Here is a 15841-nt window from a genome sequence, read left to right as displayed (position 1 = left end):
GACAGAGTACTGAATTTGGATGATCAGCCATGATCTCATTAAATGGCAGAGCAGGCTCGAGGGGCCGAAAGGCCTACTCCTGCTCCTATCTTCTATGTTTCTATGGCATGAAACCCAACCGTTGAAACTACCTGCTCCAGGGAGTCTTACACCACATCTCTGCAGAGTCGAGTAAGCCCCGAGTCTGAGTGGATGCTATCGCTTTAGCATCAATCTCCCCTCTTTTTTGGTGCGCGGTCCTTTGTATTTTTTCCAGCGGCAGCAGCTGGTGAGCGGCCTGCGCGGATCCTCCCGATTGACACCTCAGTAGTTGGGGAAAATGCTGGAATCTGTTATAAAGGATGCAATAACTGGGCACCTCGAAACTAATAAGATTGGGCAGAGTCAATATAGATTTATGAAAGGGAAATCCTGTTTGACAAACCTAATGGAGCTCTTTGAGGATGGAACTAGTGGAGTAGACGAAGGGGAACCAGTAGATGTGGTATATCTGGATTTTCAGAAGGCCTTCGATAAGGTCCCACACAAGAGGTTGGTGAACAAAATTAGGGCACATGGAATTGGGGGTAATATACTAGCATGTATTGAGAATTGATTAACAGACAGAAAACAAAGAGTAGGGATAAATGGTTCTTTTTCACGATGGCAGGCTGTGACTAGTGGGGTACCATAAGGATCAGTGCTTGGGCCCCAGCTATTTGCAATCTATATCAATGATTTGGATGAGGGGACTAAATGTAACATTTCCAAATTTGCTGATGATACAAAGCTAGGTGGCAGTGTCTGTTGTGAAGAGGCTTCAAGGGGATCTCGACAGGCTCAGTGAGTGGACAAGAACATGGCAGATGGAATATAATGTGGATAAATGTGAAGTTATCCACTTTGGTAGAAAAAACAGAAAGGCAGAGTATTTCCTAAACGGTGAAAGATTGGGGAATGCAGATGCTCAAAGGGACCTGGGTGTCCTTGTACATGAGTCACTGAAAGTGAATGTGCAGGTGCAGCAAGCCATTAGGAAGGCAAATGGTATGCTGGCCTTCATTACAAGAGGATTTGAGTACAGGAGTAAAGAAGTCTTACTCCAATTATATAGGACCTCGGTGAGACCACACCTGGAGTACTGTGTACAATTTTGGTCTCCTTACCTAAGGAAGGATATACTTGCCATAGAGGGAATACAACGAAGGTTCACGAGATTGATTCCTGGGATGGCGGGACTGTCGTATGAGAGGAGATTGAGTAAACTAGGCCTGTATTCTCTTGAATTCAGAAGAATGAGAGGGGATCTCATTGAAGCATACAAAATTATTACAGGACTTGATAGGGTGGATTCTGGAAGAATGTTTCCCTTGGCTGGGGAGTCTAGAACCAGGGGCCACAGCCTCAGGATAAAGGGTAGGCCATTCAGGACTGAGATGAGAAGAAATTTCTTCTCAGAGAGTGGTGAATCTTTGGAATTCTCTACCCCAGAGGGCTGTGGAGGCTCAGTCATTGGGTATATTCAAAACCGAAGTCGATAGATTTCTGACTAGTAAGGGCATCAAGGGATATGGCGATAAGGCCGGTGAATGGAGTTGAGGCAGAAGATCAGCCATGATCTCATTGAATGGTGGAGCAGGCTCGAAGGGCCGAATGGACTACTCCTGCTCCTATTTCTTACGTTCTTATATTCTTAGGGGGAACATGGTTTAGCATCACTTTAGAACATTATATTTAGGGATTCTACTTGAAGGTTCAAACTGAAAACCACCCATTAAAACACAGGAATGAAAATTCTCAACTTGCTTTATTTATTTAGTAAACAGGAAGATAAACGGACAATTTTACCTGTGCTGACTGCTGAAAATGAGCCTGTTGGGAATAAAATTCCACAGTCCTTTGAGAGACGTTCAGCGTGCTGTATGTTTGAATGCTCATTGGGAAGCCTGAAAGGGACTCGCTGCTCAGCCTACAGAACGACCATTCAGCTGCCAGGCTCATGCTCAGGCTGGAGAGTTACACTGCCGTCATTTATACAAAAACAGCTGTAACTCCGTGTACGAAGTTGCATTTTTATATCCTGTTACTGGGATGTCTAAAAGATCGAAATTTTACGACAAGATTAACACAGTAATTAGTGGGGGTAGACCCTGGAAACTCTAAGTGTATACGTAAAATATAGCACTTTGCCAATGCAACACAAAGTCACGTGTGTGAGCCCTTACTTGCTGGTCATTATGCATTCGAGACTCCCACAGTCACACCGAGCATGAGCAGTGAAATATGGGAGCATTTACTTTCTCCAATTGCCCAATTCTGCTAGCCCGCTCACTTCAGTTCTGATACTACGGGCTGGATTTTCATTGAGGAGTCGGGTAGGAGGCGGGACTACAACTTTCGGGGTTGTAGTCCCGCCTCCATCGAGTTCTAGCCAACCCACGTGATTTTGACTTGATTGACCTTGTTGAGCCCACTCAGCTGGCTCAGCAGGCCAATTAAGGGCCAACAGGTGACGTCACAGATTGAAATTTCATCTGTCAAGACCTTTTGACAGATGAAATATCAGCGTTTCACAGCTGTTTGAAGCTGTCAAACACTGACAATCTGTATTCTAAGTTAATTCCTTCCTCTCAGGATGATTTAGAGATCTGCCCGGAACAGAAAGCTGAATCCTGCAATTTTTGACAGCTCGCAGCCATTCTGCTTTCTGTGCCGGTGAGATGAGGGACTCCCAAGACCTGAAGGAAGGAAGGAAGGCAGTAAAGGTATGTAAAACTTCTTTAAACACTTTCCACATATCAATTACCTTATACTCATGCACCCATCACTCACCTGAACATTGGACATCTCGACCCCTCCAAGCCCTTCATCCCGATGGTCCATCTCCTTTAACTTGGCGTGGTTTGGAGCTGTCGGGAATCCCACACTTCAACATTAAAAATAGGGATTAGGCTAAAATCTGCCTGTTAACTACCTGTTAACAGGCAGTTAATTGGCACTAATCCCCTTCCCGCCTCGGGGAGGCGGGTCCCAGTGTGGGTCGGGTACCCACCTCCTTTGAAACTGGCATGGGGGCGGGATGGGTTCGTGCCCCTCCGATTTTGGGATTTTAACCCCCCACACGCCTCCAATCCCGCCTCCACGGCCCAATGAAAATCCTGCCCTACGACTTGCCACATCGCATTTCTTGAAGTCTTCTGTACGAGAAGCCTGTCTTGGCTGGGGTGGGCTTATTGCTGGAACTTGGTCAACAGCTCGTTGTTCTCTTGCAACTTGGTTGATTTGATCTTCAAATCTCCTGAGCTCTGGGATCTGTGCTGCTCAGGTGGATCCCTCAAGAATGGGAAATTTGAAACCAGTTGGAAATTTAACCAGGTGCAAGGGACAATTGATCCACTGGTCAGCAAGTTTTGGTAAGAAGCCCAGCCAGTCTGTAGCAAAAATAATCATCTCCGGCTGGTTGCTTAGCTTTGCTTTCCCTTCACTTGTACCAAGACTGTACAGAGATTTTTTTCTTTTATGATGCAAAATCCTTATTTGAATATCCTGTCTTCTGCTTAAAATCAACATTATTATTATCTGAATCAATAATTTAATCTTTGAATGTCAGCTTTGCTCAGTTGGTATCACTTGTCTATCCGAGGTTGTGGGTTCACGTCCCATCACTGATTTGGGCACCTAATCTAGCTGACACTTCAGTGTCATACTGAATGCTGTCACATTTGCTGTCTCGCTATCTGCTCGGATGGCTATAAAGGATGCCACAACCATATTTGAAGAAAAGCATGCAGTTCTTCTGGTGTCCTGCCATACTCCTCATGGCCAACTTCATGAAAAACAGGCTATCCAATCATTCTTTCATTGGCTGTTTTTGGAATCTTGCTATGCACAAATTGTTGCCATGTTTCCCTACATGACAACAGTGACTATGCTTCAAAAGTAATCCATCAGTTATGAAACACTTTAGGACGACCCGAGTTGTTATATAAATGTAAGTTCTTTTCCGAGAAACAGAAAATAATATTTTTTGTACTCTTTCACGTATTTTACAGGGGATAGAACATGTTTTTTGTTTACTATTAGTCCACAACTTGGAATCTACACCTGTACAGGTTACAATGACCACTACATGTACCTAAACCATGGCCAACAGACGATGCCAAATGGACTTGTGAGTATTGGGCCAGTCTAACTTCAATGTAGAACTAAATAATAAGTGATGTATGAGCAATAGAACTTTTTGTAACTGGAGCGCAGTACATTGTTGAAGTCTGTTATCCATTACAACTTGATGTGTGATCACTAGTCTGTAAACTCTTATTGTTCTCTAGGGCATTTTAGAATAACTTTGTGCGTTAATATACATCTGTGAGGTCACCCCTTAATTTTCTCTGCGATAGACTGTTGGGTTAAGCTTCCCTAACCTTCCCACATAGCTCACCTCCTTAGACTTGGGATCATTCTTGATGTTTTTCTTAACGCTTACAGCAATATACATGCACTATGATCAGAATTGCACATAGTATTTCAAGGGTCCTAAGGCTAACGCCTTGGTACTCCACTCGCAACCCATTATGTGCAATTTCTATTAGGCAAGCTATCATCTATTTTGGCAACCAATTGGGATTTAAAGTCCCATAGTTGCCTTAAACTGGCTCATGGCAGCAAACAGTATTGTTGTAGTTGATTGAGCAATAAAAAGCAGTGTAGAGACTATTATAATAAGGTGCTCATATGCTCCCACTGGATTGGCTGAAATATTTGCAAGGACACTAATGTCCACTTGCCCTCCAAAAGCATCTCCTGATCAATGAAACAGCCTAAACAAGTAGCCATAAAGATTCTATTGGAAATGAAGCAAGTCAACTAAGAAGCAGTTTAGATATTTAAACAATTTCAGAAATTAATTTTACAAACTCCCAATTAAACTTGAAAAGAAAAGTTGGAGGGAACAGCTGATTTTGATTCAGAAGGTTGTTGAGTCTGTGTCCCGGTTATGTTTAGGATCAATCACTGGACACAGACAACAAGAATAACTTTTAACAGGTCTTTACTATTCGGAGGTCAGGGCTGAACTGCCCAGCAAATCCCTACACAACACTTATATACCGGTGTGGTCACCACCGGTATTACAGTATACAGCAGCCAAGAGAAAGTAGTACATCTCTTAAGGTAGTTCTCTTAAGGTGGAACAGGTTACATACACCACAATCCTCCCTTTTTAGCTTAACAGTTATATCCCCATTTAACATAACATAATAACATATATATATATATATATATATAACTTCATGCAAAACAGTTCAAAGATTCAGTCTCTGAGGAGGCCTCCTGATTCGAGTTGGATAACGCCTTTCAGGGGTCTCTGATTCCCGTTGCTGGGGTGACTCATCTAGTTGGTCTCTTATGGATTGGACATCATCATCAGGTACATTCACTTCTGAGGTAGATGCTTCAGGTTCACTAACTTCTTCCACGGTTGTCTCTGCTGTAACCATGGGTTCGACCCTTGTTCTCGATTCTGCCAGTTGGTCAGCATGACGCCGCATTACATTTTCACCAATATCTACCGTGTACATCAGGGGTCCTTGTCTGGCCCGAATTGTTCCAGATTGCCATTTCTCGTTTTTATAGTCCCGGGCTAACACTGGTTGTCCTATTTCGAAGCTCCGAGTGCTCTTGTTATTTATATGCTGGAACTGTTTGTTTTCAACTTCCCTCCGCACATTTGGTTTTAACAAGTCCAACCTGGACCGCAACCTCCTGTTATAGAACATCATGGCAGGACTTTGGTTTGTCACTGCATGAGTGGCGTTTCGATATGCCAGTAGGAATTTGTCCACCTTGTGTTGTAGTGGAATCTGATCTTCGCTCATGGCCTTTATTGCTTTTTTACACATTTGTACAAATCTCTCGGCCAACCCGTTTGTAGCCGGATGATATGGGGCAGAGGTATAATGTTTCACCCCATTCTTCTTCATGAATTTCTGGAATTCTTCTGACACGAACTGCGGTCCGTTGTCTGAACATATTTGTTCTGGCAATCCATTTCTTGCAAATATCGTTCTTAGCACCGCGATCGTCTTTTCCGAGGTAGTGGTAGTCATCTTAATCACTTCTGGCCATTTAGAAAATTGCGGTGGACGCACAAAAAACATGGAGTCCATGAATGGACCAGCAAAGTCAATATGTACACGTTGCCATGGGGTTGAAGGCCATTCCCATGGATGCAGCGGTGCAGTCGGAGGTGCATTTTGCACTTTTTGGCACCCTGAGCAGCTTTTCGTCAGATCCTCTATCTGTTGGTCGATACCCGGCCACCACACATAAGCCCTAGCAAGGCTTTTCATCTTGACTCCCCCCAGATGACTTTTATGCAGTTCCTTTAGAACTCTCTCTCTTAACTTAGGAGGAATAATCACCCTTGTTCCATACATCAATGTTCCTTGACAGACGGACAGCTGGTCTCGTCTTGCTGAGAATGCCGGTAACAGTGGATCACCATGTGCTGGCCATCCCTTCACTGTCACTTCGTAGACCCGGGACAGTGTCGGGTCGTTCCTGGTTTCTCTTCCAGTACTCGCATTGGTGACTGGTAAACATTCGATGATGGTCGAGTGAAATAACTCAACAGGGTCAACCGTCGGTGCCTCCTCCTCTGTAGGTAGTGGCAGGCGCGACAGCCCATCAGCATTACAATGCTGCTTTGTACCTTTGAATTCAATCTGATATTGATGTGCCCCTAGGAAAAGGGACCATCTCTGGAGTCTCTGTGCTGTCATCACCGAAACACCCTTCTTAGGGTTAAAAATGGATACCAACGGCTGGTGGTCTGTCAGAAGCATGAATTTTTGGCCCTGCAGGTAATGATTAAACTTCTTTACTCCCCACACAAGGCTGAGAGCCTCCCTATCTATCTGAGCATAGTTGCGCTCAGCGGAGGTCAATGATCTGGATGCGAACGCAACTGGCCTCTCCTGGCCATTTGGCAACTTGTGTGAGAGTACTGCCCCAATACCATATGGAGAAGCATCACAAGCCAAACGAATAGGCAGCGTTGGGTTGAAGTGAGCCAACACTTCCTCTGAGGTGATCAATGCCTTGCTTTTGCGAAAGGCCCTCTTACAGTCCTCGCTCCACTTCCATGGTACTCCCTTCTGCAAAAGAGCGTTCAGCGGGTGCAGCACCGTGGATAAATTTGGCAGAAACTTATGGTAATAGTTAATCAACCCTAGGAACGACCTCAACTGGGATACATTATCCGGAGCGGGAGCCTTCACAACAGCTTCGATCTTGTCAGGAGACTTATGAAGCCCCTCCTGGTCAATGACATGACCACAGTACGAGATCCTCTTCTGAAAGAACTCACATTTCTGGCGATTAACTCGAAGTCCATATTCTTTCAATCTGGTGAGCACCAGTTCCAAATTTGCAAGGTGTTCCTCGTCATCATCTCCTGTAATCAGAATATCGTCCAGGTAACATTGTGTGCCTGGAATTCCCTGTAATACCTGCTCCATGGCCCTCTGCCAAATTGCTGGCGCCGATGCCACTCCAAAAACCAGTCTATTATACCGGTACAAGCCTCTATGCGTGTTGATCGTGAGATACTGGCGTGACTCTTCCTCAACTTCCATCTGTAAGTACGCCTGCGCCAGGTCTATCTTGATGAAGTGTTTCCCGCCAGACAACGAAGCGAAGATATCCTCAATCCGCGGAAGCGGATACTGCACCGTGTGAAGCACCGGATTAACAGTGATCTTGAAATCTCCACAGATGCGAACCTTCCCCGGTTCCCCCGGCTTGTTGCTCGATGAACGCTTCATGACGGGAACAATGGGCGTGGCCCACTCACTCCAGTCTACCTTAGACAGTACTCCTGAACATTCTAGCCCTTCCAGCTCAGCTTCCACAGCAGGTCGTATCGCATAAGGTACCTGTCTGGCTTTGAAAAATTTCGGGTTTGCATGTTCTTCAACCTTGATGTTTGCCGTAATTCCTCTGTGTTCCCAGTCCCTGTTGAAACACCTCTTTAGCATCGTCCAATATTCTGGACAATCGTTTAGGTTTGACATCTTTTTTACCGGAATCTACCGTTAGTGCTTTTAAGGAATGCCAGTCCATATTTATTTTCCTAATCCACTCCCGTCCCAGTAGTGGTGGACCTCCCTCAGGTAGCACATATAAGTCCATTCCTCGGCTTTCTTTGCCCTTGTGGACCACCTTTACCTCTATCTTCCCGATGGGGTATACTCTTTGCCCCGTGTATGTTTTCAATACAATCTCCGTATCCCGTAGGGGAATATGTGGGAATAACCTTTTGTAATCTTTCTTATTCATGACCGTCAATGCCGATCCAGTGTCCAATTCCATCTTCACTTGGACTCCTGCTATCTGAAGTGTGACCCAAATTGTTTGGAGGTCTGCTTCCTTACCAACATTGTGTACTCTTAGACTACCCAGTTCATTACTGCTGGAGTCTGTTCGAACTGTTCTCTGTCACCTTGTGTACCTTTCTGTACTTTTCCTGCGGTGACTTTTTGTTGCTGGTCTTCTTTCCTGACCGGCATACTTTAGCTATGTGACCAAGCCTGCCACATTTTCTGCATTCCTGATTTTTGAACCAGCACTGGTTCTGATCGTGCGTTGTCTTTCCACAACGATAACATTTTACTGTACTCAAGACCATTTGATTGGTGCAGAGTTCTGGTGACCGTAGCTGCATTTCCGCAGTGCCTCTCGCTGCGGCTTCTTGCGATGCTGCAATAGTGACAGCTTTATCAAGCGTAAGATCATTCTCCTCAAGCAGTCGCTTTTGTGTTCCTTTTAACAATCCACACACAAATTTATCTCTCAGCGCATCTGCTAGTCCTGTTCCAAACTGACAGTACTTCGATAGCTTACGCAGTTCAATTAAAAATTCAGCGTTGCTTTCGTCTTTCAGCTGCGTTCTTCTGTAAAATTTAAATCGTTCCGCTATCATCAGCGGCGTGGGGTTTAAATGATTTTTCAGGACAGTAACAATATTCGCGAAAGTCTGATCCGCCGGTTTATTTGGTGATAGAAGGTGCTTCAATAGCCCGTATGTCTTCGCACCCATTGAGCTTAATAAGGTTAGTGCTTTCTCATCATCTGGTACCTTATTTGCTTTACAATAAACTTCCATGCGTTCTACATACGTGGTCCAATCTTCGATATCACTATCAAAGGTATTAATGCTCCCATGTTTAGGCATCCTTGCAAATTTTTTTTACATTTTTTTTTTCTCAAAATGGCGGCTTCCCGCGCTTGTCTTCTTCCCCCGCCTACTAAAATGGCGGCTTCCCGCACTTGGCGGTCTTTCCCGCGCTCGTCTTCTTCCCCCCCCCGCCGACTACAATGGCGGATTCCCGCGTTTGCCTTCTTCCCCCGCTGGCTGCAATGGCGATTGCCGTGCTGCTGCCGTTCTCGCCTCCCCAGCGGTTCTCAATTCCCCGACGCTGCTTTGCCTCGCAGCCCGGTCCTTTACACGTGCCTTAAGCTGCCCCAGTCGCTGCGCCTCTCGGCCTCGATTGCAGTGCGGCCCTTTTTACCGGCCGTGGTCGAGTTCTCCGCCCTTATTCCTCCGTTTTCCCTCCCCTACTTCACAGCCAACGCGGCCGACTTTCTGCTCGTGTCGCTGATCGGCTTACCCGCCACCGTGGTAGAAGGGATGATCACTGCCTGTCGCTGATGGAGGGCTTCGTGGTCAGAATTTTTCTTTTTAACCCGGGTTCTCGATGCCTCCCGTGCGATGGTGCTCAGCAGGATGATAAGGGCGGATGCCTCTTCTCGACGCCCGTTCTGAGGACGAAGCTGCCTTGGATGTAAAACTGCCGCAGGGTAAGAGCGTCCTCGTCGCCACTGTTGAGTCTGTGTCCCAGTTATGTTTAGGATCAATCACTGGACACAGACAACAAGAATAACTTTTAACAGGTCTTTACTATTCGGAGGTCAGGGCTGAACTGCCCAGCAAATCCCTACACAACACTTATATACCGGTGTGGCCACCACCGGTATTACAGTATTACAGTATACAGCAGCCAAGAGAAAGTAGTACATCTCTTAAGGTAGTTCTCTTAAGGTGGAACAGGTTACATACACCACAAAGGTTGTAGGTTCAAGCCGTGTAATTAACAGAATAATGGTATAATAGATTCCTTTCTAACCATGTAGTGTTCCTTCTAACAGCCAGCCCATCTAAACAGTGCCAGGTAGTATGCTGTGTGCATGAAATGCACAGATAAGAGTAATATCGCAAGAGTACAGCAGTTCCAAATTACCAAAACAAAAATTTCACCTTAACCTTTCATACAGTCGCAACACATGGTGGATAACTTCAAGGCATCAATGGCCTCCAGTTTCAAGCCCTCTTCAAACCAATCATCATTAGTATAAACCGCTTGTAACAAGGAATCAGAAGGGTTGTAAAAAGGAATCAGAAGGGTTGTAAAAAGAAATGAAGTTTGGTAAAGACTAATTTCTACAAAAAGCAAAAAACTGCAGATGCGGGAAATCCGGTAATGAGAACAGAGATTAGAGACTGCTTGAAGCACTCGACGGGTCACAAGTGTCTGTGGAGAAAACGGATGAGTAAATGTTTCAGATGTAAACACTGTCCTGTCAAAGGGTCCACATATGTGATGTTGGCTCATCTGTTCTTTCCAATGTGCTGACAGGCCGGCTGAGTGTCTCTGGCATTTTCTGTTTTGTTACTGATTTATTACACTAAGCCGACTTCTACTCTATACCCGCACATTCTCAACTTGTATCAGCCTTGGCTCAGTGGTAGCATTCTCGCCTGTGAGTCAAACGGTTGTAGTCCCACTCCAGAGACTGGAGCTCAAAATCTAGGCTGACACTTCAATGCAGTACTGAGCAACTGCTGCACTGTCGGAGATGCCATCTTTTGGATGAGTTGTTAAACCGAGGCCCTGTCGGCCATATTTGGTGGATGTAAAATATCCCATGGCACTATTTCTGACCCCCCAGTGCAATACTGAGGCAGTGCTGCTTTGTTTGGAGATCTTTAAACTGTGTTACAGGCAACGTTCCTTCCTCACCAAATATCGAAAAACGATTAACTGGTTACATTTGCCTTCCACATATTTGGAGTCATTTGAAATGTTTCTGAGCGATGTGATAAAGTTGCTATATAAATGCAGTCTTCAAGCCTTTGGCAAACAGCATGTTCAGAAAGGCAGACTGTACACGAGTTAAAAAGCACAAGTGGAATTATCTCCCAGTAAGCTGCAGGCTGTCTTTTTTTGATAAACAGAACTGTGTGGAAGATACCAACTATTAGGTACAATGTATTTTAAATATTCTGGTTACAGTGTGTGATATTAAATTTAAAGTGGTGATAACAAAGTTGACATTTGTTTGTAATTCTTATACAGGGCATGGGAGGGCAGCACAATTACTTTGGATTGTGGATTGACGGTGACTATGGTGGAGGACACAGCAAAGCAAAGCCACTGTGTACAACTTACAATAGCCCTCAGCTGTCTGCCCAGGAATATTTTAAAATTGACATTTTGGAGGTATGGACAGTGGGAGACCCCCCTAAAGATCCACTGGTAAGTTAAAGCCGTTTTTTAAAATTTTCATATGATTGATGCCCAGTTGGATTATTGTTGATACTTTCTGCAATTGCAATTTTTAAAAAGTGACTAGCTCCACTGGAAAGCCTAAAGATCAGCTGATGCCAGTCAGGAAATGTTCAAGCGGACAGAATTCAGTCCCTTTACCGTCCCGTTACACACCAGCATGTTCAGACAAAATGCCAGCTCTCCTCGAAGGAAGAGAAAATCGAATTGCAAACTTGTCTCCTTCTAGACCAGAATTCCTGTGTTTACGTCTCCTCACTTTTAGCTGATTCGCGATGCGGCAGGAAGTACCTTGATCAGGAGTCTTGGTTTGGATTATAGAATCATAGAATGGTTACAGCACGGAAGAAGGCCATTCGGCCCATCCCGGTTCTCTGCAAGAGCACTTCAGCTAGTCCCACTCCCCTGCCCATTCCCCACAGCCCTGCAAATTTCTTTCCTTCAGGTACTTATCCAACTCCCTTTTGAAAGCCGCAATTGAATCTTCCTCCACCACCCTTTCAGGCAGTGCATTCCGGATCCTAACCACTCGCTGTGTAAATAAGTTTTTTCTAGCGTCGCCTTTGGTTCTTTTGCCAATCACCTTAAATCTGTGTCTTCTGGTTCTCAACCCCTCTGCCAATGGGAACAGTTACCCTCTATCTACTCTGTCCAGACCCCTCATGATTTTGAACACCTGTCAAATCTCCTCACAATCTTCTCTGCTCCAAGGAGAACAACCCCAGCTTCTCCAGTCTATCAACGTAACTGAAGTCCCTCATTCCTGGAATCATTCTCGTAAATCTTTTCTGCACCCTCTAAGGCCTTCACATCCTTCCTAATTCTGGTTATTAATTCAGTGATTCACTGTTTTATAATAGAGCTTTTAATGTGGTTTTATACTGAATCTTTCAATAATTCACTGGTTTTCAAAAAAGACCCTTCATTGGTATAGTATCAAATAAGTAAAACAATCTGATCTGAAACTGAGCTACAGAGCAAATGTTTTAACACCTGTACTTCTAACAATATTTACATGTCTATTTTTGCATCCATACAAAATAATGAAATAGTGAGTTGGGTAGAGGTTGCATCTTTTAATTGTAATGGCAAGCAAGGTCAACCTGTGATGTGTTTTTCTTTGGGTTAAACTGCATAGATTATCTACAAGGTCACGAGTTAAGTGACTTGAGTCTTGAATCCTGTTTTTATTATGGGATTTTTACTGGTGTGTTGGCATAGAGGTCTGTCCATTTTTCCAGGAGGATTGTAAATAAGTGACCAGATAAATCAGCGACTATGCCACTTAATCGGGTGCACATATAAAAGAAGGGTCACCAACACCACACACACTGGGGCTAAGAACGTGTATTCTAAGAGAGAGAGAAGTAGAGAATTGATACTTTGGAGGTAGGGACAGTGGGAGAGCCCTCCTGAAGATCTACTGGAAGGTTTTAGCCCTTTAAAAAAAATAATTCCATGCATTAATGGCTGATGCCCGGTTGCACTATTGTTGATACCTTTTTTAAGAACATGTATTCTAAGAGAGAGAGAAATATGTCAGTTTTTTCTAAAATCCAAGTTCTGGAGCAGTGATATAGGAGACATCAGCGGTATAAGAGGGACCTATACTTCCCCACACCTGGTGATAAAAATACCAGAAGGATTGACTTTTTGTTTTGCAATGGTTTAGGATAAACTTTGTTTATCTTGAATTGTACTTAAGTTTGGGACAACTTACATAGTTCTTAGTAGGAAGTTGCTTTTGACACTCCCATCAGGGCACTCTCTCCATCACCACCCCCTCCCTTTTTCTCATTCCCCTTCACCTGAGATTGAGGTAACATTTAAGCAAAGTGGAATGAGATTCCCAGAAGCAGTTAAATATTGATTGCACCATCGTTGAGTGGCATCTTGTGTAGTCTTGCTTTAAGAATGGAGTTCATCTAGAGATACTGAAAGAAAAGTCATAACGGCACAGAAGGAGGCCATTCGGCCCATCGAGTCCATGCCGGCTCTCTGTAGAGCAATCCAGTCAGTCCCATTCCCCCGCTCTATCCCCGTAGCCCTGCAAGTTTATTTCCCTCAAGTGCCTATCCAGTCTCCCCTTGAAAACATAGCGCTTTAAGTTGGCTCAATGATTTACCTGAATTTGGAAAGGACTGGATTTCAAAACTCTACAGTGGTTGACCAGGGGATAAGTGAGAGAACCTGAAAGTCTGAGGCAGCCATTTAAATTTTTTTTTTTTTTAAAAGCTGGGTTTGATGGTGTGCTTAATTCTTCAGGTATATAAAAAGGAAGAGATAATTAATTACCCTAATAGATTGGCCTTCATTACTTTGTCACATCAGCGATAGGGTGGGAAAACCTCTCTCTCCACGTGGAACCATCAGAGTTTTAAGTCAGTACAGGTACACTATCCCTTATCCGAAAGCCTTGGGACCAGCTGCGTTTCGGTTTTTGGAATTTTTCGCATTTCAGAAGGTATTATAAGACTGGGAAATTTGTATTTAATATAAATTTTAAAAGTTCAGGCTACCTCTTGCGACTGTTCCGTGTCTCATTCCCCTTCCTGCTTCTCTGAAAAGCCGGATATCGGCTGACTCCTACTAAGCTGGCCCGCAAATCAGGTCGGGGGTCAGGTCGGGTCGCGGTTCAGGTCGGGGGGGGGGGGAGAAAAGAAGATCGGACGGGCCGCGGTTCGGGTCGGGTGGGGGGGAGAAAAGAATATCGGACGGGCCGCTGTATTGTTGGGTTCACTCTCCCGGTACCTCCTTCACACTGCCTGGCTCGGCCTGCAATTTCCTACCCAGGAGGGAACTCTGTGACCCTCTGCCCTGCTCAGCGTAAGTCGTGCGCCACTCTGGTCATGTCGTGCGCACGACTTACGCTGAACGAAAAAACTTTTGGTTTTTAGAGGTTTTCGGAAGTTCGGATAAAGGATAGTCCACCTGTAATACAGAAATATAAAACCAGCTATCCATACCTACCCAGGATACCCTGTAGAACATACAGATCAGTGACATGAGGTATTATTTTTTGATAGAAAATAATTTAAGATTATTATCCTTTTAAAAGCACACTGAGTACACATGAGACAAAGAGGCGGCACGGTAGCATAGTGGTTAGCACTGTTGCCTCACAGCGCCAGGGACCCGGGTTCAAATCCGGCCTCGGGCGACTGTCTGTGTGGAGTTTGCACATTCTCCCCGTGTTTGCGTGGGTTTCCTCCGGGTGCTCCGGTTTCCTCCCACAGTCCAAAGATGTGCGGGTTAGGTTGATTAGCTATGATAAATTGACCCTTAGTGTTAGGGGGATTAAATACGTGGGGTTACGGGGATAGGGTGGGATATGTGTTGGTGTAGGGGTTACAGGGATTGGGTGGGATATGTGTCGGTGCAGGCTCGATGGGCCGAAATGGCCTCTACCTGCACTGTGCGGTTTCTGTGATTCTGTGAAAGTGGGGGGTGCGTGAATCATTTAAATTTAGCAGAATATTTGGATTTAAAGTGTTAATTGGGGCCCACAATTAATTGAGAAACATGGCTGCTTATTTCTCCTATATTGTTGAGTGGGTTGGGTGGGGTGTCACATCATTAGTAGTGGGGTGGTAGTTGATCTCTAAGCACTTCATACCATGTGCTGGCATATATTTCAGCTGGGTCACATACAGATGAAAAGCTTCAAATGTTCCACTGATAACCCATGCATTGTATCTTGATTGATAAAGTATGGATCGGCAAATAAGGAAATCTTGAGTTGCAGGACCTATATGGATGCCCTAGATACTTAGAAGCTCCATCACGTATGCTGTTACTTTCACCAGTGCAAGCACAGGCAACCGTATCAAGGGCACGTAGCACTCCTTTTTGGGAGGGGGGGTGGGGGGGGGAAGGAACAGAGCTGCATTATGCTGCCCTAGCAGAAGTAGTGCTCTAGGGATCCACTTGCAGTCACATACTGATGGGGTGTGAGGGGGGCAGAAGAGGACGATAAAAAAAATTAAATGGGTTTTTGCCAATAACTGCAAGATAGATTTGGTATTCTGGAAGAATGGCCACCTTTGTCTGACCGTTTCAGCTCATTTGATTTATTTTGTGACATCCATTCCTGATGTACGAGAGCCGCCTTAAGCACTGAATCTTATCTTGCTTATCGCCAACAGATTTAGAAATCTGAAGCAAACTGACAACACCTACTTGCACACAGGAGAATGTAGAATCTGACCTAACCTGTTAGCCCAGGTCTTTGACAT

At 44.7% G+C, this 15841-nt stretch overlaps 1 protein-coding gene across 2 annotated transcripts in view; it reads left to right on the top strand.

The window, feature by feature from the left end:
• Positions 1-15841, top strand: part of meak7 (MTOR associated protein, eak-7 homolog) — a 52271-nt gene that overhangs the window by 33375 nt on the left and 3055 nt on the right. For both annotated transcript variants that reach the window (XM_085991777.1, XM_085991776.1), the window contains 2 exons: positions 4032-4150; positions 11397-11576. In XM_085991777.1, the coding sequence (XP_085847903.1) occupies positions 4032-4150; positions 11397-11576 (299 nt within the window). The remainder of the gene's footprint in view (positions 1-4031; positions 4151-11396; positions 11577-15841) is intronic.

Source organism: Somniosus microcephalus, chromosome 6 (assembly GCF_052327205.1).
Source record: "Somniosus microcephalus isolate GS21.2 chromosome 6, FLI_Smic_1.0, whole genome shotgun sequence".
Taxonomy (NCBI): Eukaryota; Metazoa; Chordata; class Chondrichthyes; order Squaliformes; family Somniosidae; genus Somniosus; species Somniosus microcephalus.
This window is presented reverse-complemented; position numbering and strand designations above follow the sequence as displayed.